At 40.0% G+C, this 27,678-nt stretch overlaps 2 protein-coding genes across 4 annotated transcripts in view; one reads left to right on the forward strand and one right to left on the reverse strand.

Moving 5' to 3' along the window:
• LOC140621202 (uncharacterized) overlaps positions 1–27,678 on the reverse strand; it is a 57,118-nt gene that overhangs the window by 13,841 nt on the left and 15,599 nt on the right. The window lies entirely within an intron of this gene.
• On the forward strand, positions 8–26,232 carry ZNF485 (zinc finger protein 485). Of its 3 annotated transcripts, XM_072806241.1 has the most exons (7): positions 8–115; positions 10,920–11,225; positions 13,732–13,866; positions 14,415–14,501; positions 16,838–16,964; positions 17,326–17,421; positions 24,733–26,232. In XM_072806241.1, exons 4-7 carry the CDS (start codon positions 14,469–14,471, stop codon positions 25,812–25,814), a joined length of 1,338 nt encoding a protein of 445 aa, XP_072662342.1. In that variant the 5' UTR covers positions 8–115; positions 10,920–11,225; positions 13,732–13,866; positions 14,415–14,468; the 3' UTR covers positions 25,815–26,232. The 3 variants fall into 3 exon arrangements, with proteins under 3 accessions (XP_072662342.1, XP_072662341.1, XP_072662340.1); XM_072806240.1 differs by lacking the exons at positions 8–115; positions 10,920–11,225 and having other exon boundaries at positions 13,848–14,014; XM_072806239.1 differs by lacking the exons at positions 8–115; positions 10,920–11,225; positions 13,732–13,866 and having other exon boundaries at positions 13,873–14,501.

Genomic DNA, 27,678 nt, shown 5'->3' on the forward strand with positions numbered 1-27,678 from the left:
CGGCCACGCCCGCTTCCGGCGCACGCTTCCAGCGCGGGGCCGCAATACACCGACCGCGATGCCCGGGGCGCGTTCTCGGCTCTGGGTTCTGCGGGTGTGTTGGCTGTTCTTTGAGGTTGGAGTCTAATTTGTTCAAGATACTTATTTATTTATTTTAAAATTTTTTTAGTTACAGACGCGTAAGGATTATTTAGGAATACCCATTAAAGGATGTTTTATTTTGCTAAAGTGTTACTGGCGTGAAAAGAACGCAAATATCACCTGTAATTTTTGTCTTTGTTTTTAAAAATATTCTGAAACGAATATATGCTACTCAGCAGCATCATCTCGGTTCTAGAGTTCATTCATTTGGCAAACATGAGGGCCTACCTTGTTCCAGGAATTTAAAAATCGCTGTGGATGTTAAACTTTAGTGGGACAAAAAAGCAATTAATTATAAATGGTATGGAATTTATTATACAGGGATATGTGTAATGGAAAAAGTAGAGCTGAGTTGGAGGATTAAGGGGTACTGGTGTGTGGGTGTGTGGGTTAGGATGTGCTTTGCAATCCTCTTGTCACTGTATATGGTTCTTGGAGCAAAGATTCGGAGATGAGGTCATCAGTCCTGCAACATTCAGAACTCTTTGCTATGTGTATATGCATATGTGTGTGTGTGTTTTAAACAACATGGGGTCGTGCCACATATATGGGCCTATAGTTCGCTTTAAAAAATTCTATAGTATGGGCAGCCGGGTGGCTCAGCGGTTTGGCGCCGCCTTCGGCCCAGGGCCTGATCCTGGAGCCCCGCGATCCGTCCCGCGTTGGGCTCCGTGCAGGGAGCCTGCAACTCCTGCTTGTGTCTCTGCCCCCCTCCCGCCTCTGTCTCTCATGAATAAATAAAATCTTTAAAAAAATAAAAAATAAAAATTCTGTAGTATTTACTGTGTATCATAAACTTACCAGGGACACAAACCCTGCCCTCTTGAGATGCTTTTAATTGTTATAGCCTTCAAGGGGAGGGCGCCAAAATTCTTCCATGCAGCACCACTCCAGTTCTCCCCAGTACCTTCCCTTCAGGTTTATTCTGGGAGTCAAATGTTGCCTGGACTGCTCTGTATCTTCCCCCTTCATTTGTGTATTAGCTTCCAATTGTTGCTGTAATATATTACCACAAACCTAGGGACATACAACAAACACAAATTTTTTTACTTTTATTTTTACCCCACATTAATTTTTATTTTCATTTTTTTAAAAGGGCAAATTTACATTTATTTTTTTAAATAATAAATTTATTTTTTATTAGTGTTCAGTTTGCCAACATACAGAATAACACCCAGTGCTCATCCCGTCAAGTGTCCCCCTCAGTGCCCGTCTCCCATTCACCCCCACCCGCCGCCCTCCTCCCCTTCCACCACCCCTAGTTCGTTTCCCCAAGTTAGGAGTCTTTTTCTTCTCCCTTCCCTTATATTCCCTTTCACTGTTATTTATATTCCCCAAATGAATGAGAACATACACTGTTTGTCCTTCTCCGATTGACTTACTTCACTCAGCATAATACCCTCCAGTCCCATCCACGTTGAAGCAAATGGTGGGTATTTGTCGTTTCTAATGGCTGAGGAATATTCCATTGTATACATAAACCACATCTTCTTTATCCACTCATCTTTCGATGGACACCGAGGCTCCTTCCACAGTTTGGCTATTGTGGACATTGCTGCTATAAACATCGGGGTGCAGGTGTCCTGGCGTTTCATTGCATCTGTATCTTTGGGGTAAATCCCCAGCAGTGCAATTGCTGGGTCGTAGGGCAGGTCTACTTTTAACTCTTTGAGGAACCTCCACACAGTTTTCCAGAGTGGCTGCACCAGTTCACATTCCCACCAACAGTGTAAGAGGGTTCCCTTTTCTCCGCATCCTCTCCAACATATGTGGTTTCCTGCCTTGTTAATGTTCCCCATTCTCACTGGTGTGAGGTGGTATCTCATTGTGGTTTTGATTTGTATTTCCCTGATAGCAAGTGATGCAGAGCATTTTCTCACGTGCTTGTTGGCCATGTCTATGTCTTCCTCTGTGAGATTTCTCTTCATGTCTTTTGTCCATTTCATGATTGGATTGTTTGTTTCTTTGGTGTTGAGTTTAATAAGTTCTTTACAGATATTAGAAACTAGTCCTTTATCTGATACGTCATTTGCAAATATCTTCTCCCATTCTGTAGGTTGTCTTTTAGCTTTGCTGTGCAAAAGCTTCTTATCTTGATGAAGTCCCAATAGTTCATTTTTGCTTTTGTTTCTCTTGCCTTCATGGATGTATCTTGCAAGAAGTTACTGTGGCCGAGTTCAAAAAGGGTGTTGCCTGTGTTCTCCTCTAGGATTTTGATGGAATCTTGTCTCACATTTAGATCTTTCATCCATTTGGAGTTTATCTTTGTGTATGGTGCAAGGGAGTGGTCTAGTTTCATTCTTCTGCATGTGGATGTCCAATTTTCCCAGCACCATCTATTGAAGAGACCGTCTTTCTTCCAGTGGATAGTCTTTCCTCCTTTATCGAATATTAGTTGACCGTAAAGTTGAGGGTCCACTTCTGGATTCTCTATTCTGTTCCATTGATCTATTTGTCTGTTTTTGTGCCAGTACCACACTGTCTTGATGACCACAGCTTTGTAGTACAACCTGAAATCTGGCATTGTGATGCCCCCAGATATGGTTTTCTTTTTTAAAATTCCGCTGGCTATTCGGGGTCTTTTCTGGTTCCACACAAATCTTAATTTTATTTTTTTTAATTTTTATTTATTTATGATAGTCACACACAGAGAGAGAGAGAGGCAGAGACACAGGCAGAGGGAGAAGCAGGCTCCATGCACCGGGAGCCCGACGTGGGATTCGATCCTGGGTCTCCAGGATCGCGTCCTGGGCCAAAGGCAGGCGCTAAACCGCTGCGCCACCCAGGGATCCCCCACACAAATCTTAAAATAATTTGTTCTAACTCTCTGAAGAAAGTCCATGATATTTTGATAGGGATTGCATTAAACGATGGGATTGCATTAAACGCAAACACAAATTTATTTTCCTAGTTCTGGGGGTCAGAAGTCTGAAGTCAGTTTCATTGGGCTCCATCAAGGTATCAGCACAGCTGGTTCCTTCTGGAGGCTTAGAGGAGGATCTGTTTCCTTGTCTTTTTCTTTTTTTTTAAAAGATTTTATTTATTTATTCACGAGAGACACAGAGAGAGGCAGAGACATAGGCAGAGGGATAAGCAGGCTCCCAGCAGGGAGCCCAATGCTGGACTCATTCCAGGACCCCGGGATCACCCAGGTGCCCATTTCCTTGTCTTTTTCAAAGTACATTTGACAGCCTCTATTCCTTGGCTTATGGCCTCTACTTCCATCTTCAAAGTGCTTGACTCCATCCAACCTCTGCTTCTGTCATCACATTACCTTCTCTTGCACTGACTCTTCTTGTGTTCTTCTAAGGACTCATATAAGGCCTTACATCAGGCCTACCTGAATAATCCAGGATAATTTCCCTATTTCGCGATCTTTAATTTAGTCACATTTACAAAATCCATTTTGCTGTATCAGGTAACATTTGGTTTCTTGGGATTAGGACAGTGACACATTTGGGTGACCTACCATGTTTGGACAATCTCCTCCTCTGAGTTACTTTCTTACCTTTTGTCTGTGGAGCACAAATTATCTTCCTAGGAGATACCAGATTGGAAAGTAGAGCCTACAGATTCCAGTAGAGAAAGGTAGGCAAATGTACTTTTCTCATAGAAAGCAAAGTCATCAGCTATGAGTGAAATGGGAGGAGTTGTCAGAGGCTTGGAGAGGAGAAGCTGTGAAGTTGTCATTTAAGAAAATGGTTGGACTAAGCAAATGTAGTAGGATAGCTGGGCAGCATTAAGGGCCCACTTGACCTTAGTGGTCATAAATTGAAAATGAGACTAATCATCACGGCTATAAGTTTTTTCTCAGTCTACATCTACTACACAAGTACAAGCACAGAACAGGCAGGGAATTGGATTCAACCAGGTTTGGTGTTTTATCAGGAGAGTATCACTAGTGAGACACACACAAAAGAGTTGTCCATATATACAAAGGACTGGTAACCATAGTGATGAGCTGTGGCCTCTAAATTGGATGAGAGGTAGATGAGAACATCAGAGAGTGAGAGTCAGGGCAAGGGTGACAGAATCAATGGATCAGGGAATATTTAGGAGAGCAGTTAGGTTCTATAATCCTGGTTCTATGTCTTTTAACAAATTAAGCAAGTAATTAGCCTATATATATATACCAAATACCATACCTTTATCTTATGTAACTTTTCCATACACTTTACTGAGAGGGTAGGTTTGTGCGACTCCATTTTACAGCTTTTACATTTTAAAAGTTTCAAAAAGCATATTCAGTGTCTCATGATAAGGGTGGAAAATGGATTCAAATCTAGAGGTTTTTTTTTTTTTTTAATATTCCAAAGCACGAGTTCTTCAGAGTTGATTCCCTTTATAATTACCCTGCATTTCCATGTAATTTTCCCTTTCAGGACTTGGTTTTCTTTATTTATGAAAGGGACCCAGTAATCACAGACCTTTTCAAGGAAACCCCCAGGAAGGCAAAGGGAGTGAAAGTATTTCAGTAACTTTCCAGGGTTCTGTATGGTTGAAGATAATTACCACTGAAATGTGGTGCATTGTACTTAGAAAATGTCAGGAAGTATTGGTAGGGATGAGTTGAGGGCCCTCAGCAGGGGTTGTTATAGGGACAAAGATAATCACATTGTGTTCTGCACAGTTTAGAATCCCTGGAGAATGATCCCTGGAGAATTTCCTCCCAGGATGGTGCTGGGATCTTGGGATGTATGCTGACTGGCATTCTGCTGACAGTGATCAACTCGCCTACAAACAGATCCCGTACTCATTCACACAAACTGTATACATAAATACAATCTGTACCCCTTCACAGCATGTTCCCACAGGACCATATTCATACACAGCATGTGCTTAACACCCATTATTGTCTGTGAGAGAATACATTATTATTCCCAATTTTTTTCAGTTATGTATTTTTATTTATTTATTTTTATTTTTTATTATTTTTAAAGGATTTTATTTATTTATTCATGAGAGACACACAGAGAAAGAGAGAGGCAGAGACACAGGCAGAGGGAGAAGCAGGCTCCATGCAGGGAGCCCCACGTGGGACTCGATCCTGGGACTCCAGGATCACGCCCCGGGCTGAAGGCAGGTGCTAGACTGCTGAGCCACCCAGGAATCCCCAGGAAAGATAATTTTTAAAAAATTATTTTTTTAGGAAAGATAATTTTTTTAAAATTTTTATTTATTTATGATAGTCACACAGAGAGAGAGAGAGAGGCAGAGGGAGAAGCAGGCTCCATGCACTGGGAGCCCGACGTGGGATTCGATCCTGGGTCTCCAGGATCACGCCCTGGGCCAAAGGCAGGCGCCAAACCGCTGCGCCACCCAGGGATCCCCAGGAAAGATAATTTTAAATTTCAGTTTTCACATTTATTGTTTAGTATATAGAAAAGTGATTAATTTTTGTGTGTTGATCTTGGACACAGTGATGTTCCTAAACTTGGTGGTTATCAGAGGGTTTTCTTTTTTAAATGCTTTTTTGACATTGCTCCCATAGAGAATTATGTCATCTATAATTAAAGCTCATTTTCCTTCTTTATTTCCATTCTGTATCCCTTTGTTTTTTCTGACCTACTGCACTAGCTAGAATTTCCAGCACTATGATGCGTAAGATGAGAGCAGACATCCTTGTTTGTTACTATCTTAGGGAGAAGGCGTTTGATCATAACATTTAAGTTTGTTTGTTTGTTTGTTTGTTTATTTAACATTTAAGTTTAGTGTTAACTTTAGGCCTTTGTCAATTTTTAAAAAAAGATTTTATTTATTTATTCATGAGAGAGGCAGAGACCTAGGCAGAGGGAGAAGCAGCCCTTGATCCCAGATGCCCCGAGCCCCAAGGCAAATGCTCAACCGCATAGCCACCCAGGCATTCCTGAGCCACCTAGGCGTCCCAGATCTTTGTCAGTTTGAGGAATTACCTTTCTATTCATAATTTGCTGGGTATTGTTGTCATGAGTAGTTGTTGGATTTTATGAAATTGCTTTTTCTTTTCTTTTTTTTTTTTTTTAAGATTTTCTTTATTTGAGAGAGAGAAAATGTGCTTACACATGAGTGGGGGGAGGGACAGAGGGACAGGGTGAGGGAGAAGCGGAATTCCCGCTGGGCAGGGAACCTGGACAGATGGGGGCTCAATCTCAGGACTCCAGGATCATGACCTGAGCCAAAGGCAGACACTTAACCAACTGAGCCACCCAGGCACCCTGAAATGCTTTTTCTTCTATCAGTTGAATGATCTTAATGTTTTTTTTTTCTTTAGTATTGATATGGTAGATTATATTAGGTTTTCAGATACTGAACCTATCTTGCATATGTGGAATAAATTCCCCTTGACTGTGGTATATAATCCTTTTTTACATTACCGGATTTGATTTGATAATATTTTATTGAGGAATTTTACATCTCAATTAATGAGATATTGGTCTGTACTTGTTTTGTTGTTTTGATAACCCTGCTTTGGGTTATCAGGATAATAATGGCCTCATAAAATGAGGTGGGGACATATTTCCTCTTATTTTTTGGAATAGGTCGCCTAAAATTTATGTTAGTTCCTCTTTGAATGTTTGATAGAATTCTTCAGTGAAACAATGTAAGCCTGGAGATTTCTTTTTATTTTAAATTACAAGTTCAGTTTCTTTTTTTTTTTTAATTTTTATTTATTTATGATAGTCACAGAGAGAGAGGCGCAGAGACATAGGCAGAGGGAGAAGCAGGCTCCATACACCATACATACATACCACCTGATGTGGGATTCGATCCCGGGTCTCCAGGATCGCGCCCTGGGCCAAAGGCAGGCGCCAAACCGCTGCGCCACCCAGGGATCCCACAAGTTCAGTTTCTTTAATAGTTAATATGACCATTCAGATTATCTATTTTTGGGGGGTGGGGTAGTTTCTGGATTTCAGGGATTAGGTTCATTGCTTCCAAGTGGTCACATTTATGAATGTAGACTTGTTAGTAGTATTCCTTCTGGAGTCCTGTTTGGGGGACTCACAATATCGTAAGGAACTTTTTGCCTAAATAGTGGGACTGAGGCTTATGGGAATGTTTGTATCTGTTTTCCAAGGCAATTGATCTGCCATGTGGATGATCTAACCGTGCTTTATTTTTCTGTCTTATTTTAGTCTGCCCTACCCCTATCCAGTACCCTTTTGGCATCTCTCCTTAGCTGATTCAACCCTGATCCCAGAGAAGGGCAGTAATGGTATGTTTCCCGAGGCCATCGAGGCCCTGCTAAGCCCCCGTTTCCAGGATGTTCTTTATGTTGCCAGGGCCAGGTGCACTGGGAGGAAGTTTGAGAAGTCTTCGTTTGGGGTCTGCATCTTCTGCCTGTGGGGTCTTGGGACCTGGAGGAGCACTGGCCAGGGAGCATCTCAGTCTTGGTGTCTTGGCTGGAGAGCTCTTGGGAGACACACAACTTCCATTTACTGATTTCCTCCTGGATGCTCTGCACTGGGCTCACGGCCCAATGTTCATCCTTGCCTGTTAATAGCACTGCAAAATAGGGGTTACTCCTCACTTGTCTTAAGCTGAAGGCACAGAGAATGAGAGAGAAAGGGGGCCATGACTTGCACAAGCTCCTGCTATTGGTAAATGGCAGAGCCAGGATTGAAATTCAGCACCTTGGAATTGGAAGCACTTTCACTATAGAGCATTTGTCTGTCATCTCATGTTTTCAAGGGATCTCAGATGAAACAGGCCAGAAGAGAGATGAAGAAAGGAACTTCTGTGGGACCCCTTGGACTCTGCCTCCCAGTCCAGCCTGCTGGGGGATCAAGCCAATATAGAAATGCCAGGCCATCTAGGGTGGTGCAAATGCAGGTCTGGTCACAGCGGACTCCTAGGAAAGCTGGAGAAATCACTGTTGGAGCTAGAAAAGGGAGGTCAGGGCTCCATTGTGGATGTGAGCCCTTTCCTTGGCCAGCTTGGCTTCTGGTTGGAGCAGGGGAGCACGGAACTTTCTCTGTCCAGAGCCCTGAACAGTCTAAGAATGTCTCCTGCTCTGTTTCCCAAACTGTCCCCAGGATGTGCTCCAATGCTGTATAACCATAGAAATGAAGAGGGTAATAAGGGGTCTCATCCAGTCCTCTTCACTCTTCAGACTGGGAATTGAGGCCCAGAGAAAAGAAGACAATTGGTCGAGTGCCCCCAGGCAAGCAGTGAGGCGAGAGGAAGGAAGTTAGTCCTGCGCAATAATGAAGAGCTCTTGGTGCTGCCTTCTGGCGGCGGGGGGGGGGGGGGGGGGGGGGGGGGGGGGGCAGGTAGACAGCCCCAGGGCTATGAAAACTCATAGTTATATTATACACATTACCAGATGCACCTAAGCATTATTCCTGCACTTACTCGTTCACTTGCATTTTGGCAGAGACTCAAAGGGCAGTGGAGTGGTAAAGTTTTAAAGTGGAAAAAAGGGAAGGCTTCATTTATGCCCCGATTGCAGGCTGTTGGCAAGGGGAAAAGGGATAGCTACATAGAAGAGGGCATCCTATATGATTGGAGTATATTTGGCTTTCTCTGATTAATCCTAAGCTGGAAGTGGGGACAAATTTGGGTAACTGACAGTTATTAATCAAGGCCTGTTTGGGGGTGATTGATAGTCTGGCTGCCTGGGCTAATTGCTAGAGGTGACGTTCTGATTTCTTATAAGTCAGTCTGCAAGCAGGTTGACTTCTGGACTAGTTATTGTAGATTGTAGGTTGGTTTCCTGGGATAGTTCCTACAGGCCATTTTTATATGTGGTCTTGCCATTGTCAATTTGCATATCAGTCTCTTGAATTATTTTTTTAAGTGTGACAATGGTATAATGTAAAAAAATAAGGTGCCCATAGGTAAGATATGTACCTGATTATTTGTAGATTAAATAGGTCAGTAAGAGAGGAAGGGTGATAGATAAAACTGGCATGCTCTTGATGTTTGTGAACCTGGGTTATGGATGCATGGAGACTAGTTATATTATTCTGTGTTGTGCATATTTTGAAATTTCTGTAACAAAAACTTTTTGCTAGTGAGAATAGTAATTGTAGTTGCTTTAAGTATTAAATGAGATAATTCAAGTAGAAAGTTTAGCATGGGACTTGGCATAAGATTGAGTCATATCTTGTAGTAGACCCTTGCTGAGCATGTTTCTGGCATTATCTCATTACTATGTGAGATACTACATGGGATTATACTACACAGGCTGTTTTAGAAACTAATTTTTTTTTCGGTCAACAATGTTTTGTCAATAAGTCATGAGGATAAAAGGTACAACACAGAATACAACACAGAATATAGTCAATGGTATTATAATAGTTGTATGGTGAAAGATGGTAGCTACACTTGTGAGCACAGCATAATGTATAGACTTGTTGAATCACTATATTGTACACCTAAAACTAGATGTGCAATGTAACATTGTGTGCTGAGCCCTGTGCTTCTGAAAAGCAGCACGGGTTAAGAAATCTCTCAAACTTTTGTTCGAGAGACAGTATAGTGTGGCATAAGATAATGATGGCATTTCATTTACTGGAAGAAAGAATAGACCTTTCAATGAATGGCGCTGGAAAGATTATCCAATCATTTGAGACAAATTTAGATCCTTTCTCTTATGTGAATTTTATTAAGAATAAATTAGAGAGTATTAAAGGTAAAACATTAAGAAACAAAACATAAAACACAAAACTAAATGTTGTGGGTTGAATTGTGTCCTCCCCCTCCCCCTTCATACTTGAGGCCTGATGCCCAGTAACTCCAGAATGTAACCTTTTTTGGAAATGGGATTGTAGATATAATCAAGTTAAGATGAGGTCATTAGGGTGGGCTCTAATCCAATAAATCTAGCTGTTCTAAGAGGAAATACCATATGAAGACAGATACACAGGAGAATTCAAGCCAAGAAATTGGATTGACAGCAACCAAAGGAAGCTAGGGAGAGTCCAGGAAGGATTCTACCCAAAGTCTCAGAAGGAACCAGCCTCTCTTGATAATGAACTTCTAGCCTCCAGACAGAGAAAATTAACTTCTATTTCTTACGTTTGTGGTACTTTGTTATGATAGCCCTAGGAAACAAATGTAATTTCTGTCTTGAACATTTTATCATCCGCCATCACTTCATACCTATTAACAGTCACTCCACATTCCTTCTTCCCTCCATTTACTGGCAGGATATATTTTAATATGTTTAATACATGTTCTGTTTCTGAGAAGTGTCTTTTTTTGGACATTTTGTATAAATGGAATTATATTGTATTTTATAACTATCTTTTTTTACTTAGTATTGCTTCAAAGTTTATCAATTATGTAGCATATATCAATACATCATTCCTTTTATTGCCAGATATTCCACTATTTGGATATACTATACTTTTTTTATCCATTGCAGTAGACCCTTGCTGTAGTGCAGTGGATAAAATGGACAGTTGATGGACATTTGTGCCTTTCCCACTTTTGGCTCTTATGAATAACACTGCTATGAACACTTGTGTACAAGTTTTTGTGTAGATGTATATTTTCATTTCTCTTTGGTAGGCATCTAGGAATGGTATCACTGAGTGATATAGTAGCTCCATGTTTAAAGTTTTGAGGAGCTACCAAACTGTTTTCCAGAGTGACCACACCATTTTATGAGCCTACCAACAATGCATGAGGATTCCAATTCCCCACATTCTGATGGCTTCTTATCTTATTCAAAGTAAGAGCCAATGTTCTTCCTTGTACTAAATGGACCAATATTGTATTAGGTCATCCAGAGAAACAATGATAGGATATGTGTAATTAATTAATTAATTAGTTGGCTCATTTGGTTATAGAGGCTGAGAAGTCCCATGATCTGCCATCTGCAAGCTGGAGAACTGGTAAGGCTGGCAGTATAATTCAGTTCTACATGTGAAGGCCCGAGAGCCATGGGAGCCAATGGCTGAAAGCCTGAGAAGGGAGGAGTGATATGCTGGAGGAAGTCCTAAAGTCTGAAGGCCTATGAACCAGAAGCTTAGATGTCTGAGGACAAGAGAAATTGGATGTCTCAGCTCAAGAAGAAAGAGAATTCATACTCCCTCCACTTTTTTGTTCAACTGAGCTTTCAGTGGATTGGATTATGTCTGCCCATGTTGGTAAAGGTAGATCTTCTTTACTCAGTCTATTGATTCAAATGCTAATCTTTCTTTTCTGGAAACACTCTCACAGACATACCCAGAATTAATGTTTTACCAGTTGTCTGGGCATCCCTTAGCCCAATCAAGCTGACATGTAAAATTACATCACAAACATGATCTAGCCTTTACCTGTCTTTAGTGTTTTAACTACATTGACCTTTTGCTGTTCCTCAAATAAATGAAGCACACTCTGTAGTTGCTTTGTATCTGGTATTTTACCTGCCAGAAACTAACTTCCCACAGATATACTCCTTGTTACTTCACTTCCTTCTGACTTCTGCACAAATGATCTCTTAACAAAGGGGCCAGTCCTTACAGCTCTATTTTTTTAATTTAAATTTAATTTGCCAACATATAGTATAATACCCAGTGCTCATCACATCATGTGCTCTTCTTAATGCCCATCACCCAGTTACCCTATCCTTCCATCCACCTCCACTTCTGTAACCCTTTGTTTGTTTCTCAGAGTCAGGAGTCTCATGATTTGTTTTCCTCTCTAATTTTTCCCTCCTCAGTTCCCCACCTTCGCTTATGGTCCCTTTCACTATTTCTTATAGTCCACATATGAGTGAAACCATATGATAATCGTCTTTCTCCAATTGACTTATTCACTCAAAATAATACCCTCCAGTTCCATCCTGGTTGATGTAAATAGTAGGTATTCATCCTTTCTCATGGCTGAGTAATATTCCAGTGTGTGTGTGTGTGTGTGTGTGTGTGTGTGTGTATACCACATCTTCTATATCCATTCATCTATCAAAGGAGATCTTGGCTCCTACCACAGTTTGGCTATTGTGGATATTTTTTTTTAAAGATTTTATTTATTTATTCATGTCACACACACACACACACACACACACACAGCGGCAGAGACACAGGCAGAGGGAAAAGCAGGCTCCCTGCAGAGAGCCTGATGTGGGACTTTTGATCCCGGGACTCCACGCCCTGGGCTGAAGGTGGACGCTCAATTGCTGAGCCACCCAGGCGTCCCTATTGTGGACATTTTTAAAGCTCTATATTAAATAAGAATCCTTTTCTCTCCTTTTTATCCTGATTTTGTTGAATCTCTCTTTTTCAGATGTCCATTTGAATGTAAGATCTTTGAGGGGAGGGACATTATTTGTTTTGTTCACTGCCTTAAAGAGAAATAATATGACACCTTTTGAAACTTGCAAAGAAGACTTTATTCAAGACTTTATTGCATTGCAATATGGAGAGAACTTGGACTTAACTCCCAATACAACAGGGACAAGTGGGGATTTATAGCCAGCTGATAGGGTGAGGGAGTAAATGGAAAATGACTATGAAGAAATTGGTTAGATATCAAGGTGGGGGGAGGGAGAGTGTAATATCAAGGGTGGGGAAAGAAGAGCTTGATTGGATTCCAAGGGTTGGGGAATTCTTTTTTTTTTAATTTTTAATTAATTAATTTATTTATGATAGTCACAGAGAGAGAGAGAGAGGCAGAGACACAGGCAGAGGGAGAAGCAGGCTCCATGCACCGGGAGCCCGATGTGGGATTCGATCTGGGGTCTCCAGGATCGCGCCCTGGGCCAAAGGCAGGCGCCAAACCGCTGTGCCACCCAGGGATCCCGGGTTGGGGAATTCTTGAACTGGCTTAGTAGGATTCTTTGCTAAAATTGGGCTCACTAAAGAAAAGACAAGGCCTTCTAGAAGAGGATTCAGAGGATCCTGGCCAAAGTTTGGTTAAGGAGGGAGTCCTTGTCAAGTGCTCTAGCCTTACCATCTAGAATAGTCAGTGGCATTTAGAAGGGCACTGGTTAATCACTGTTAATGTGGTGAATAAGTGTCCCCTTCTGAGGGATAGTCTTTTAAATAAAAAGTCCTAATTGCACAAAAGAGATACATTTTCCTTCCTGAGTTGTCCAATTCCTGGAGCTTATAAGTAGGAATTTTTTTCGAGATATTTACACATTTTTCAAAAATGGATTTAATCTTATTGCATCTTCTATGTCAACAAACAGAAAATCTAGTGTTTTGGGTGCTTTTTTTTTTTTTTAACGATTTTATTTATTTATTTGACAGCGCAAGCAGGGGGGGAATGGCAGGCAGAGGGAGACGGCAAAGCAGGCTCCCCACTGAGCAAGACACCAGATGCGTGCTCCATGCCAGGGCCCTGGGATCAGGACCTGAGTGGAAGGCACACACTTAACCTGACAGCCACCCAGGCACCTTGGGTGCTCTACTTTTCTAATATGCATTTTCTTTGCTTAAAATAAAAATGAGATAACTTGGAAACAAGTGAACAAATCAATCATAAACAGCTGCCCCAAAGAAACATAAACCATATCTCACAGATTTGCATGTTTCTAGCGTTGGATGCCGCCAATCTTGGCTGCACACTAGAATCACCTGGGAGCTTCAAAAAAAATCCCGATGCCAGGACTACACCCAGAGCATTAATCCAGAATTTCTGGAGCTGTGACCAAGGCCCAATTACTTTTCAAAGCTCCCCCCCGCCGGCCACGAGTGATAAGCGTAGGATGGAGACCCGGAGACCCTGAGACCGCCTGGCCAGCTCCCGAGACTACATTTCCCAGAGGCGCCGGCAGCCGCTTCCGTTTCCGGCCCTGGGGGCCTCCGTGTGAGTAAAGCGAGGCTCCCGCGAGCTCGTGGGTGTCGGCGGCCAGTACCTCGGGTGGTCGCAGTTCTTCGGCGCGCGCAGCCTCGCCGCGCTGCCCGCCCAGCTCGGTTCTGAAGTTGCCGCCACCGAGCTGGGGCTCTGAGACCTGGTGCGCCCCTGTGTTCCCCGGGATTCAGGAGGTTCCGGAGGGGACCGCAGATGTGGCTGGGGCCCCACCCCGAGGAGCCGTGCCCCAGCGAGGGGCCGCCCGAGTCTGGCGCCTGACAAAGTTTAAAGGCTTCCACTGAGGCCCGGAGATGGAGTCACTGACGAGACTTTCCGCCTTGTTGGCGAGGGTGCCAGACTGACCGACTGACAGCTGGGCCTGGAGCCTCCTGCGGGGCCAGACTGCAGACCCAGGGCCTTGGCCTGAACCACCTTCCTGTGTCCGCCCTCGTCGTGGGGAGCAGGGAGGGTGGAGGACTGCTCGTGTCCAGCCTGCAGAGAGCAAGTTCTAGCTAGTCTAGGACATGGAGGGACTTCCTCATATTTCCTTTCTTCTTTCCCAGATTGGCTTATTCAGGATTCTTTGCCCTTGCCTGGGAGAACAGTTCAGGAGACAGATGGCCCCAAGACTACCAAGAGCCCAGATCCAGGCAAGTTTGATTTCAACTTTCCCCGAGAAATTGCCACCGTTTCAAAGTGAAGTTGGGTTTATACTTCTTGCCTGGAAGATACTCTGCCCTGTGTTTGGACCAAGTTAGGTTGCCTGAGCCAGTCCTGGATTATGCAGCTTTACAGAGAAAGGACATCTCTCCCCACTGTTGTCCCTTCGTGTCGTCTTTGCCCATTTTTTTTTTTTTGTTTTTATTTTTGTTTTTTAAGGCTTTTATTTATTTATTCATGAGAGACACAGAGAGAGGCAGACATAGGCAGAGGGAGACACAGGCATACCCAGGACCGGGACATTAGGACCTGGGCCAAAGGCTCAACCACTAAGCCGCCCAGGTGTCCCCACATTTTTTGTTTTTAAAGATTTTATTTATTTGAGAGAAAGAAACAGAGATAGCGACTGAAATCGCACAAGTGTGGAGAAGAGGGAGATGCAAGCTCCCGGAACCCACTGAGCAGGGAGTCCTATGTGGGGCTCAATCCCAGGGTCCTGGAACCATGACCTGAGCCAAAGGCAGACGCTTAACCAGCTTAAACCACCCAGGTGCCCCAAGTCCTCTCTACCCATTACAGTTGTTCACTGAATAGACTTTTGCTACCCATGATTTATAGAGTGCTAGAAACTGAAGAATACTTTGTAGGTAAAGTATAGCGCTCACCTCAAAGGGGCCGCCAACTCAAAGAAGATGAGAAACAGGCTCATTTATCATATAAGGAGAGGCCCTAGTGTCTGAGTGATAACACACGGCACAGTGATAATAGTGCTCTTGATGTTCAGGGTGAGGGGAGGGTGGTAGTAGTGGTGGTAATCCTCTTAGTTCTTCCCAAAGATTAAATGAAGCTTGCATAATTGCAGAGGATGGAGTGACTAGGTGAAGGCTACAACATGAGTGAAGCTATTACATCTGAAACAGGAACAAACTGGGCCCAGAGAAATTGGGAAACATTCAGAGTTTAGAATGCCAAGCTAGAGTTTGCCTTTATCCTGCAGAAAACTGGGTTTTGAAGGATTTTGAGAAGTTAACAGGAGTAATATGTATTTGAGTATTATAAAAATTAAGAGTAACAGAAAGTTTAAAAAATTAAAGATTACCCATATTCCTATCACACAAGTTATTTCATTTGAAACACTTCTGCATATGTATTTTTTAGTTTTATCCATTTTCTTCCTTTTGATATGTCATAGCCATGTCTTCAAAATTGCTCTAGTCTCATTACCATTTTTTATAGCTTCTTTTCATACTGTAGTCAAGCAGCTCAGTGACTTTGAACAAGTTTTTGAACTCTCTGAGCCTGAGTATCTTTAGCTATAAAATAGGTTTACCTTATGGATAGTCCTGGTGAAAGTTCAGATAAATGTTATATATAATGGGGCTTAGCACTGTGCCTGGTACATATTAAGTTGCTATTGCTATGAAAGGAAATTGACAAATATGTATTGTTTCCCAGTAAATTCTAGGATAAAGCTAATGTTACTTTGCATGTCTTGGAGTTTCATTTTATTTGTTGAATGACAGATCCTTGAACACTTCCAAAATGCGCCAGGCATAATTTTAGGCTGGTGAGACAGCAATGACACAGGTGGTCCCTAACCTCTTGGAGCTCACATTATAGATAATACTGACAATAGATCTGATTCTGCCAGGTAGTGAGAAATCCTGTGAAGAAAGTGAAGTGGGGGACTCCTAGGTGGCTTAGCGGTTGAGCGTCTACCTCTGGCTCAGGTCATGATCCTGAGATCTGGGATCAAGTTCCACATTGGGCTCCCTGCATGGAACCTGCTTCTCCCTCTGCCTGTGTCTCTGAGTCTCTCTGTCTCTCATGAATAAATAAATACAATCCTAAAAAAAAAAAAAAAAATAGTGAAGTGGGTCATGAGATAGAGAGTGGTAGAGAATGGGAGAAGAGAAAAAAGAACTTTCTGATGAGGTAACATTTATGCAAAGACCTACAAAGTGAGAGATGAGCAAATGCCAGGCTCAGAGGAGGGAGCATGATTGGTGTGTTGGAAGAGCATAAGGAGGGCAGTGTGGTTGAAATGAGGGGCCACGAGGTCCCCTTATTCCTAGCTTCATTTTCTAGCTTCTTTTAATGTTTTGTTCCTGTGTGGCAAGTCTGCTTTCTTAGCATGTTGTATATTTTATTCCTTGAGCCTTTCATTAATTGTGTTCCACTTCCCTCTGCATAAACCATCTGAAATATCAGAAGCTGGCCTTGAATATGTTGCTTTCCTTTTCCAGTGAGGACTTCTTGGTTCCTTACTTCAGGGTCAAGGGTGTAAACAGTTTCCGGATGAGCAGAATTGGATTTGATTTTGCAGGGATCACTGACATTTGGGGATGTGGCTGTGGCCTTTACCCAGTTTGAGTGGAAATACTTGGATGCCACTCAGCGGGCCCTGTACAAAGATGTGATGCTGGAAAACTATGGGAATCTGCTTTCTGTGGGTAAGGATGTCTTTTTAACTCAAGATTGATTTCCTGGGCAACTGTGGGTTTTCACAGGATATATGGGGTATTTGAAAATTGTAAATGGGAGATTTTGTTTGTTTTTAGTGTAGGCTTAGAGGCTGGAGTTACTGCTCATTCTGTCCCTCAGAAAGTCAGAGCCTTACAGAGTTTAGGATGGCTGCTTTGTGTGCAGTCTAGCCCAGTTCTCTAAATTTTCCCTGTATATATCTGTAACTACATGATTTGGACATCCTGATACCACTCTCTAGGCCTCCCTGACGTGGAGATCTCCCTGAGGTTTGGGATAACTCTTGTGTTCACCAGCATAATCACATTTCTTTTTCTTTATCTACAATAGGATTTCTCTCTTCCAAACCCAAACTAATCACCCAGTTGGAGCAAGGGGCAGAGCCATGGATGGAAGTACAACAGATCCCATCAGATAATTATTCAGGTGAGTGAGGTGGGAACCATTTCAAGCAGCAGCTGAGCACAGTGAATGTTGAGGGATTCTTGGTCAGAAGGCTCATCTTAGAGAGCCCATGTCTGGGCAAGCAGGGCTGGGGCACTTGATACCAGTTTCCTCTTTTTAATGTCATTGTTTTGCCAAATGACTTACAGTTTTTCTCTTCATTCCTATGGAGAGCTGCTCCCTTCTTGAGGGCCTTAGGCCCATGACATCTCACTCTGAAAATCCTCAGTCTCCTTGTGTGCTTTTGCCCCTTCCTGTTTTCAGGCACTTGTCAGGCTATATACTTTATTTCTATCCATTCTCGATTCCTTTCAAATTCTCTCCTCGTTAGCTTAATAGATGACTACATAGGAATGTCTGGGTGGCTCAGTGGTTGAGCATCTGCCTTTGGCTCAGGGTGTGATCCTGGAGTCCTAGAATCAAGTCCTGCATCAGGCTCCCTGCATGGAGCCCACTTCTCCCTCTGCGTATGTTTCTGCCTCTCTCTCTGGGTCTCACATGAATAAATAAATGAATTATTTTTTTTTAATAAATAAAATCTTTAAAAAAATAAATGACTACATATCCCTTTCTAGCTTTAATATCCATTATCTCTAATCATATTGTAACAGTGGCAGATTCCAAGGGTAAGCATAGTTTCCTGACTATCAGATAATTACTATTTTTGGCTAACAAACTGATGAGGAAGCATTTACTTCCCTTTTCTTGTGGTCTTTTTAAATTTCTCTTCTCTGTAATTCTTTGCACTTGGCTCTCATTTTTTTCTATATATACTTTTGCATGAATTTTCTGTATGTCTCTTTCTTTGTGTCATAGTTTATTTCAAAATCTTTAAACATGGGTGTTTTTCTCACCTAAAATATTTATCCTACCAGTATTCCTTTCTTTTTTTCCCCCCAGTATTCCTTTCTTAAAAAACTGTTATTTTGCTTATATCATCCTCAGAGAAACTTTTATAACTGTATTTCATGGAAGATACCAATAATACATAATTTGTTTAAACTAGGTTTTTGGTTTTATTTTGCTTTTAATACTTTTCAGTAATTCTTTTTGTTCTTACTATGTTTAACTTTTTTCCCCTAAATTTTTGTGTAGATTCTTTTTTTTTTTTTTTTTTTTTTTAAGATTCTATTTATTCATTTGAAAGAGAGAGAGAAAGCATGAGTAGGGAAGGGTAGAGGGAGAGGGACAAGCAGAAGGGCAGAAGGGAAGGGCAGAGGGAGAGGGACAAGCAGACTCCCTGCTGAGCAGGGAGCCTGACTCCTGGCTGATCCCAGGTCCCTGAGATCATGACCTGAGCCAAAGGCAGACGCTTAACCCACTGAACCAACAGGTGCCCCTATGTAGATTCTTTATAGAGTAACAGTAGTAAATCATTCTTTCTTGTTCTTTGTTCTTTCTGTTTTAATTTTGGTATTTTTTGATAGAAGGTGTTTAGAATTTAGACGTAGTAAAAGCTAACAATGTTTCCTTTGACATTTCTTCCATTTGGAAGACTAATTAATCTTTATTCAAAGATTTACAACCATTCCATGTTTTACACTTCCTACTCCTTTTTTGCATATTCAAAAATCCAATTAGTTTTTAGAAGTGCATATGGTACAAAATTCAGATGGTTCAAATGGTATGTACCCTTCTTCACATACCAGTTCCTCTTTCTAGAGGCATCTTTGTGTAAATTTATTGTGGAAATTTCCAGATATAATGTATGCTTTGCAAGAATATACATGTATTCCTTTTTTTTTTTTTTTAAGTACATGGTAGTACACTATTCTAAATCTTGCTCTTGTCATATCTTGGAAATCATTTCAAATACCTACATCATTTAGAGTACTGTTTTACTTTTTTTGTGTGTGTATGCTGTTTTACTTTTTAATGGCTATATAGTGTTCCATTTTATGGATGTACTGTAACTTATGTAATTAGTTCCCTATTAATGGACACAATAACTATGAATAATGATGCAATGATTATTGATACACATATCAATTCTCTGAAGTACCAGTATATCTATAGGATAAATTCTAGAAAAAGAATTTTAGGTGAAAGGGTAAATATATTTTTGAAAATAGTGGATAATACCAGTATCCATACATTTATACTCCTGTTGACAACGTATGAATGCCAGTCTGATCATACGTTGTCAACAGTGTTATACTTTTTGATAATTGCCAATCTGATAGTTAAAAACTTTTATTGTAATTTTAATTTGGATTTTTTTTTAATCAGGAGTATACTTCATGTATTTTTTTAAAGTTTGTTTTATTTTTTATTTATTTTATTTATTTATTTTTAAAGATTTATTTTTTTTACTTATGATAGACACACAGAGAGAGAGAGGCAGAGACACAGGAGGAGGGAGAAGCAGGCCCATGCCGGGAGCCCGACGCGGGACTCGATCTCGGGACCCCAGGATCGCGCCCCAGGCCAAAGGCAGACACCAAACCGCCGAGCCACCCAGGGATCCCCTTGTTTTATTTTTTAAAGAATTTATTTATTCATGAGAGACACAGAGAGAGACAGAGATAGGCAGAGGGAGAAACAGGCTTTCTAAAGGGAGCCCGATGCAGGACTCGATCCTTGGGACCCTAGGATCATGACCTAAGGCAAAGGCAGGTGCTCAACCACTGAGCCACCGAGGTGTCCCTAAAGTTTCTTTTCTTTTCTTTTCTTTTCTTTTCTTTTTTATTTATTTATGATAGTCACACAGAGAGAGCGAGAGAGAGGCAGAGACATAGGCAGAGGGAGAAGCAGGCTCCATGCATCCGGGAGCCCGACGTGGGATTCGATCCCGGGTCTCCAGGATCATGCCCGGGGCCAAAGGCAGGCGCCAAACCGCTGCGCCACCCAGGGATCCCTAAAGTTTCTTTTATATTGTTTTATATTGACTTTTTTTGGGTTATCAACAGTAATGATAATGATGGATATGATTGTCTTTTTGTGTCTTTAATGGCATTGTGTGTAGGATTCTCCCGTTTAGCTGGGATATTAATGATGAGGAAGCATTTACTTCCCTTTTCTTGTGGTCTTTTTAAATTTCTCTTCTCTGTAATTCTTTGCACTTGGCTCTCATTTTTTTTCTATATATACTTTTGCATGAATTTTCTGTATGTCTCTTTCTTTGTGTCATAATTTATTTCCAAATCTTTAAACATGGGTGTTTTTCTCACCTAATTATTTTGTGTTATTGTGTAAGAATTGTGTAAAGAAAGTATTTAATTCACTTATTTCATTAAGAAATTATTTTTTAAAAAGTAACCATGGGTATTGGATTTTATCAAATGCTTTTCCAGCCTGTATGGAGATATCTTTCTTTTCCCTTTTGATCTGTTAGGATAGTAAATTTTATCCTCAATTATCTTAATGACTTTGCATTCTTAATAGAACCCTCTTGGTTATGACATCATTACATTATTTTTTTTAATATGCCAGTAGATGATTCTGTTTGCTAATCTTTTGTGTAAGTTTTTGTACTGATACTTATAAAAATTTATTTACATTTTTCTTTTTTGTAGGGCCATTTTCATTAGGTTTTGATTTCAGTTTTGTGATACCTCTTAAAATTATTTTTTAGACCTTTCCTATTTTCATCCTCTGGTATGGTTTAATTCACATGATAGCTGGTTCCCTGAATTCTTTCCCTGAAAGTTTGGCACGTGTTTTGTTTTTACTTGTTTATTTTTAATGTCAGGGAGCAGGGGAGAGGCACTGGGGAGTAATTATTTGGTAATATTCTCTCTTTCATAGTAACTTGTCCAAATAGATTTTTGCTCCCTCTCAAAACCATTATAAATGGTTTTGATAATTTACCATTTCCTAAAAATAACCAGTAATTCAATTTCTCAAATTTATCTGTATAGTTTTGAACAAAATCGCCTTTATGATTCTTTTTGATTTTTATGTATTTTTTAAAAGTTTACTTAATTTATTTTTTAAAATAACCTCTACACGCCATGCAGGGTTCAAACTCATGACCCTGAGATCAAGATTTGTGTGTTATTCCAACTGAGCCAGCAGGCACCCCTATGATTCTTTTTGTAATATCCTCTATAGTTATGATTACTTTGTGCTGATTTCTTACATTATTTATTTATCTTTTTAAAATTTATTAACTCTTTTGCTTTTTAAAAAAGTTCTTAGATGTATTTATGTATTATGTTCTGTTTTTTAATCTAATTTCTTTTTTCTTTTGTTTTCTTAGGTTTATTTACTTTTTCTAACCTTCTTAATTATTTACTTAATTCACTGATTTTCATTCTTGGTCATTTAATATAAATATTCAAAGCTTTAAACTTTTGTGCAGTGTTTTGGCTGTATTCAATAGTTTCTTTTTTCAACTATCATCTTTCTTAAAATTAAGAAAAAATTTTTTTAAATTTTTAAAATTCAGTTAGCCAACATACATAGTACATACTTAATTTCTGGTATAGTGTTCAATAATTCATCAGTTGTGTGTAACACCCAGTCTCATTACAAGAAGTTCTAATATGGTTTTCATGACTATTAGATATTTTACAATTTGTATTTTGATTTCTCTGATCAAAGTATTAAGAGACTCATAAGCTAGCCTTCCTTTTTCTTTCTTAAAGCCTTTAAAAAATGTAATACATATATAGAAAAATTGATAAAAAATACATATATACACAGTCGGAATTAGTATTTTTTTAAAAGACTTTATTTATTCATGAGAGACACACAGAGAGAGAGGCAGAGGCAGAGACATAGGCGGAGAGAGAAGCAGCCTCCATGCAGGGAGCCCAATGTGGGACTCGATCCCAAGACTCCAGGATCACGCCCTGGGCCGAAGGCAGACACTCAACCACTGAGCCACCCAGGCATCCTTTAATTCGTATTTTTAAATTGAATACTATGTAGCCAGCACTCAGGTCAAGGAAGAGAACACTGGCAATATTACTAAATCCCATGTTGATCCTTCCCAGTAATTAGCCGTCCTCCCCTCCCTCCCTCAATCTAACACTAAAGTTTATTTGACCACTGTAATTCATTGTCTTTGCTGTGGATCAGTGATTCTTAAAACTTTAGCATGCATCAGAATGCATACTTAAGTACAATTAGAAGGCCCTTCCCTCAGGGTTTTTTATTCAGTAGGTTTGGAGTGTGAACTGAAAATCCCCGGATGGGGATCACGCCCTGAGCGAAAGGCAGATGCTCAACCACTGAGCCACTCAGGTGCCCCTGTGTGGATACATTTCTTTTGGGCATATACCCAGGAGTAGAATTTTTATTTTATGGGAAATGCACATATTAGTACATAATGCCAAATGGTTTTTCAAAAGTTTGTGCCATTTATATTTCTACCATCAGTGTGTGAGACTACTCATTTTTCCATATTTAGCAATGTTTGGTAATGCCAGTCTTTTGAAGCTAGGCATTCTTTGGGTGTGTTGTGTATCTCATTGTGGTTTTAATATACTTATCCCTTATATCTAATGAGGTTGAGGACATTTAAAAATGTTTATTGAACATTATATATCATCTTTCATGAAATATCTGTTCAGAGAACACTTTGTTGGTTACATATGCAGTCTCACCCTTCTTTCTGTGCTTTGCTTTTCACTATTAGTGGTCTTTTGATGAATAGAAATTCTTAATTTTAATGATCGCTAGTTAATCTTTTTCCCTTTCTTGTCAGTGCTTTTTGTATCCTTTTTAATAAATCCTTTCCTCAAGTTCCTAAAAACATTCTTTTGTGTTAACTTCTAGACATTTTATTGTTTGTCTTTTACTTTTAGATTTTTGAAAAAAATATTTTATTTATTTGAGAGTGAGAGCAAGTGAGAGAGAGCATGAGCAAGGTAGGGAGAGGGAGAAACAGACTCTCCTGCTGAGCAGGGAGCTCGACATGGGGTTTGATCCCAGGAGCCTGGGATCATGACCTGAGCTGAAGGCAGGTAGGTGCTCAACTGACTGAGCCACCCAGGCGCCCCTATTATTAGATTTATCATCCTCTTAGAGTTGATTTTTGTGTATGGCAAGAGGTAGGGTTCATGTTTAACCACCTCCCACATCTTACAAGTGCTAATGTCGTTTTCTTTTCCTTATTGCTCTGTAAGCTACCTTTGTCATAGTACAAGTGTCCATATGCCTGCATTTCTCTTCATATGGCTAGTTTGCCTCCACCTACCTTAACAATCAGTATCTTGAAATTTTCTCTATTTTAACCATTATGCACTAAATGTATATCCCATCAAAGGCCATTTGAAAGATCTGGGCTGTTTCTCACCCAGCTTCACTTGAATTGTTCTAAAAAAATAAGTCTTAGCTCTAGTATCTGATATATGGAATCTCTCCCCAGGCTAATAAATATAAATAATAAAAGATATAAATATATGTATATGTGTATATATAAGAAAAAATTCATTCAGTAAAAGAATTGGGCAATGTTTGTTTTATCACAGATTTGGCTCCATTAGTTTTTCAGAATCTACTTGTCAGAATCATCTTACCTATTTTCTCTTGGGTCTCATGTGTGTACTTTGTAAAAAAAAAATTGCCATTTGATTGGTATGTTCTTTTTAAGATATGTTTAAAAAATGTAGATTACAGTAAAATCTTTTGGCCTGAGAACTGTTTTGGTTCCTTAAATATTTTGTCTCTCTGAGACATTAAATATTGGTTCTCTGTTAAATTCTCAGAGAGGGGCATCTAGGTGGCTCAGTTAGTTAGGCATCTGCCTTCGGCTCAGGTCATGATCCCAGGGTGCTGGAATCGAGCCCCACGTCAGGGTCCCTGCTCTGCGGGGAGCCTGCTTCTCCCTCTCCCTCTGCCTGATGCTCCCTCTCCTTGTGCTCTTTCTCTTTCTCAAATAAATAAATAAAATTTTTAAAAATAATTCTCAGAAAAAGCTAATCATAAATTTTTGAATACATTAAAATGTTCTCAAATGTACCACCCTGTAAGAATCTGCACTAGCAATCATGACTTGCTTTGGGATACGTGGTTTTCTCTCTAGATATGTGTTTATTTTCATATTCTCATTTATTTTGGGGGATGTGTGTTTTCTGTGTTACCTGCCTAACTTGCCAACTTCTTAGATGCTCCTTGCATTCTTTAAATACAGTGTATTATATAATTCCTTCTATTTCTTTAGACTCTTACTTATTTTTATCTTTAGTGTTGCTATCTTTTCTTAGCAAGAATCAAAGTGGGGTGAATTAATTTTACACAATCCTTAAGTTGTGTAGAATAGAAACTTATTTTTATCCTGTGCAGTTCTCACTTTTAGTATTTCAACATAGAAAATGTTTGAATTAATTTTTTTTTTTTTTTCAGTTCAGGAGTACTGGTTTCAAACAAAGATGTCCACCATAAAGCAATGTACTTCTGAAGGATTTGGTCTGGGAGAGCAAACAAAAAGTGTCATGATGGAAAGAGGCCTGGACTGGGAGGGCAGAAGTTCCACAGAGAAGATACATTATAAATGTGAGGAATGTGGGAAAGTCTTCAAATATAATTCCTCTTTTATTAGCCACCAGAGAAATCATACTGGTGAGAAACCCCATAAATGTAATGAATGTGGAATAGCCTTTATGAGCAGCTCATCTCTTTTAAATCATCATAAAATTCACACAGGCAAGCAACCTTATAGATGTATTGAATGTGGGAAATTCCTTAAGAAGCACTCAACATTTGTTAATCATCAGAAAATTCATTCTAAAGAGAAACCTCATAAATGTAATGAATGTGGAAAAGCTTTTGGAAAGAACTCTATCCTTTTACGTCATCAGAGAATTCATACTGGTCAGAAACCCTACAAATGTAATGATTGTGGGAAAGCCTTTACTCAGAATGTAGCCCTTACTCGTCATGAGAGAATACATAGTGGAGCAAAGCCTTTTAAGTGTAATGAATGTGGGAAAGCTTTTAGGGATAACTCAACTGTGTTGGAACATCTAAAAATCCATACTGGTGAGAAACCATATCAGTGTAATGAATGCGGAAAAACCTTTAGGAAGAGCTCAACTCTTGTTAGTCATCAAAGAATGCATACAGGGGAGAAACCCTATCACTGCAATAAATGTGGAAAATCTTTCAGGTATAGCTCATCCTTTGCTGGACATCAGAAAACTCATAGTGGAAATAAGCCCTATCAATGTAATGATTGTGGGAAAGTCTTTACAAAGAGCTCAACCCTTATTGGACATCAGAGAATTCATACTGGAGAAAAGCCCTATCACTGTAAGAAATGTGGGAAATCTTTCAGGCATAGCTCTGGCCTTGTTGAACATCAGAGGATCCATACTGGAGAAAAGCCTTATGAATGTAATGTATGTGGGAAGGCTTTTCCCCAGAGTTCAGCCCTTAAACAACATAAGAAAATGCATAACAAAGAAAAAGCCATCAAATGTAATTAGTGTGGTAAATCATGCAGAAGTAGTTTATTCCTTTTGATACTCAAAGAAGAGGCATTCAACAAGTCATACATTTAAGAAAAATAGTCTGTGTACCTGTATCCTGGAGAACTTCCCACTTGTGAGGATGTTCACTGTAGTATGGTTTGTACTAGTGAAATATTTGAAGAACCTAAATGTCTATCAATTTGGAAATAGTTGCTATAGAACATGATATAGGAAGTAAAAAGAATGAGGTAGAGCTTCTTATAGAGCCATAGAAATATCCCCATGATACCTTGTTCAAGTTAAAAAACCAAGTTGCAGAAAATCTACATATTGTGGTCTAATTTATATTTAAAAAAATAAAGCTATTTTTATTTGTTCATATATATCCTGTGTATTAAAAAACACCTGGTAAAATAAAGTCCAAAAGCTGTTATCTTTGAGAAGAATGTTTTTATTGGTATGATGAAATTTTGACTTTGGCTTTGTTTTTGGAAATATTTAAACATATATATTAATGAATCTTCTATAATTTAACATAGTTGTCTCAATGAATAAGAAAATTCAGGGGCATGTGGGTGGCTCAGTGATTGAGTGTCTGCGTTTGGCTCAGGTTGTGATCCTGGGGTCCTGGGATCCAGTCCCACATCAGGCTCCCCAGAGGGAGCCTGCTTCTTCCTCTGCGTCTCTCCCTGTGTCTCTCATGAATAAATAAGTAAAATCTTAAAAAAAAAATCAGAAGCCATAAAAATAAAAAACAAAGCAAAACAAAAAACACATAAAAACGAAAAACCTTTGTAGGACCAGAGGCTTCACAGTGTTAAAATACAAAGAACAAGACTTGGATAGAATTAGTATTCACCATCATATATAACAAATAATATTTAGAATATCTGAAGAGTGGGGCAGCCCGGGTGGCTCCGCAGTTTAGTGCCACCTTCAGCCTAGGGCCTGATCCTGGAGACCCGGGATCGAGTCCCATGTCGGGCTCCCTGCATGGAGCCTGCTTCTCCCTCTGCCTGTGTCTCTGCCTCTTTCTGTCTCTCTCTCTCTCTCATGAATAAATATAATCTTAAAAAAAAGAATATCTGAAGAGTTCATAAACATACTTAAGAATAATATAAAAACCCGAGGGGCACCTTGGTGGGTCAGGTTGTGATCTGACACTTCATACTCAGTGGGGAGTTTGCTTTAGATTCTCTCTTCTCTCCCTCTTTGCCTCCCCCCTATGCACTTACTCCCTCTAAAATCAATAAATCTTTTAATAAAAGAATAATATAAATATCCCAGTGGATAAATGGTTTGAATATGAATATACAATATAATATCTGAATATATAATTGTCAGAAAAAAGAAGGCGCAGTCCCGGTGGCTCAGCAGTTTAGTGCCACCTTCGGGCTCCCTGCATGGAGCAGTTTGATAACATGAATGTAAATCTAAATGTGTGCTCCATTTAACCCAGAAAAGCCACTCTCAAGGAAATATGAGCTTACAGAGATTGTATTACTCACTATAGAATTGTTTATAATAAAGCCCTGGAAAGAAGTGAGAAAAACACCTGAGATAGTAAAATGTTTAAATAAATTATAGAACTTTCATAGACTAACGCCAGTTACTACTGGTAGATAATATGCCACCCAAACTTTAGTTACCATTTTGTTATGCTCAGAGATTTTTTTAAAAAGATTTTATTTGTTCATGAAAGACACACACACAGAGGCAGAGACACAGGCAGAGGGAGAAGCAGGCTCCATGCAGGGAGCCCCATGTGGGAATCGATTCTGGGACTCCAGGATCAAGCCCTGGGCTGAAGGCAGCGGTATACTGCTGAGCCGCCCAGGCTGCCCCTGCTAACAGATTTTGTATCAAGAATTCAGAAAGG

Source organism: Canis lupus, chromosome 29 (assembly GCF_048164855.1).
Source record: "Canis lupus baileyi chromosome 29, mCanLup2.hap1, whole genome shotgun sequence".
NCBI classification, from domain to species: domain Eukaryota; kingdom Metazoa; phylum Chordata; class Mammalia; order Carnivora; family Canidae; genus Canis; species Canis lupus.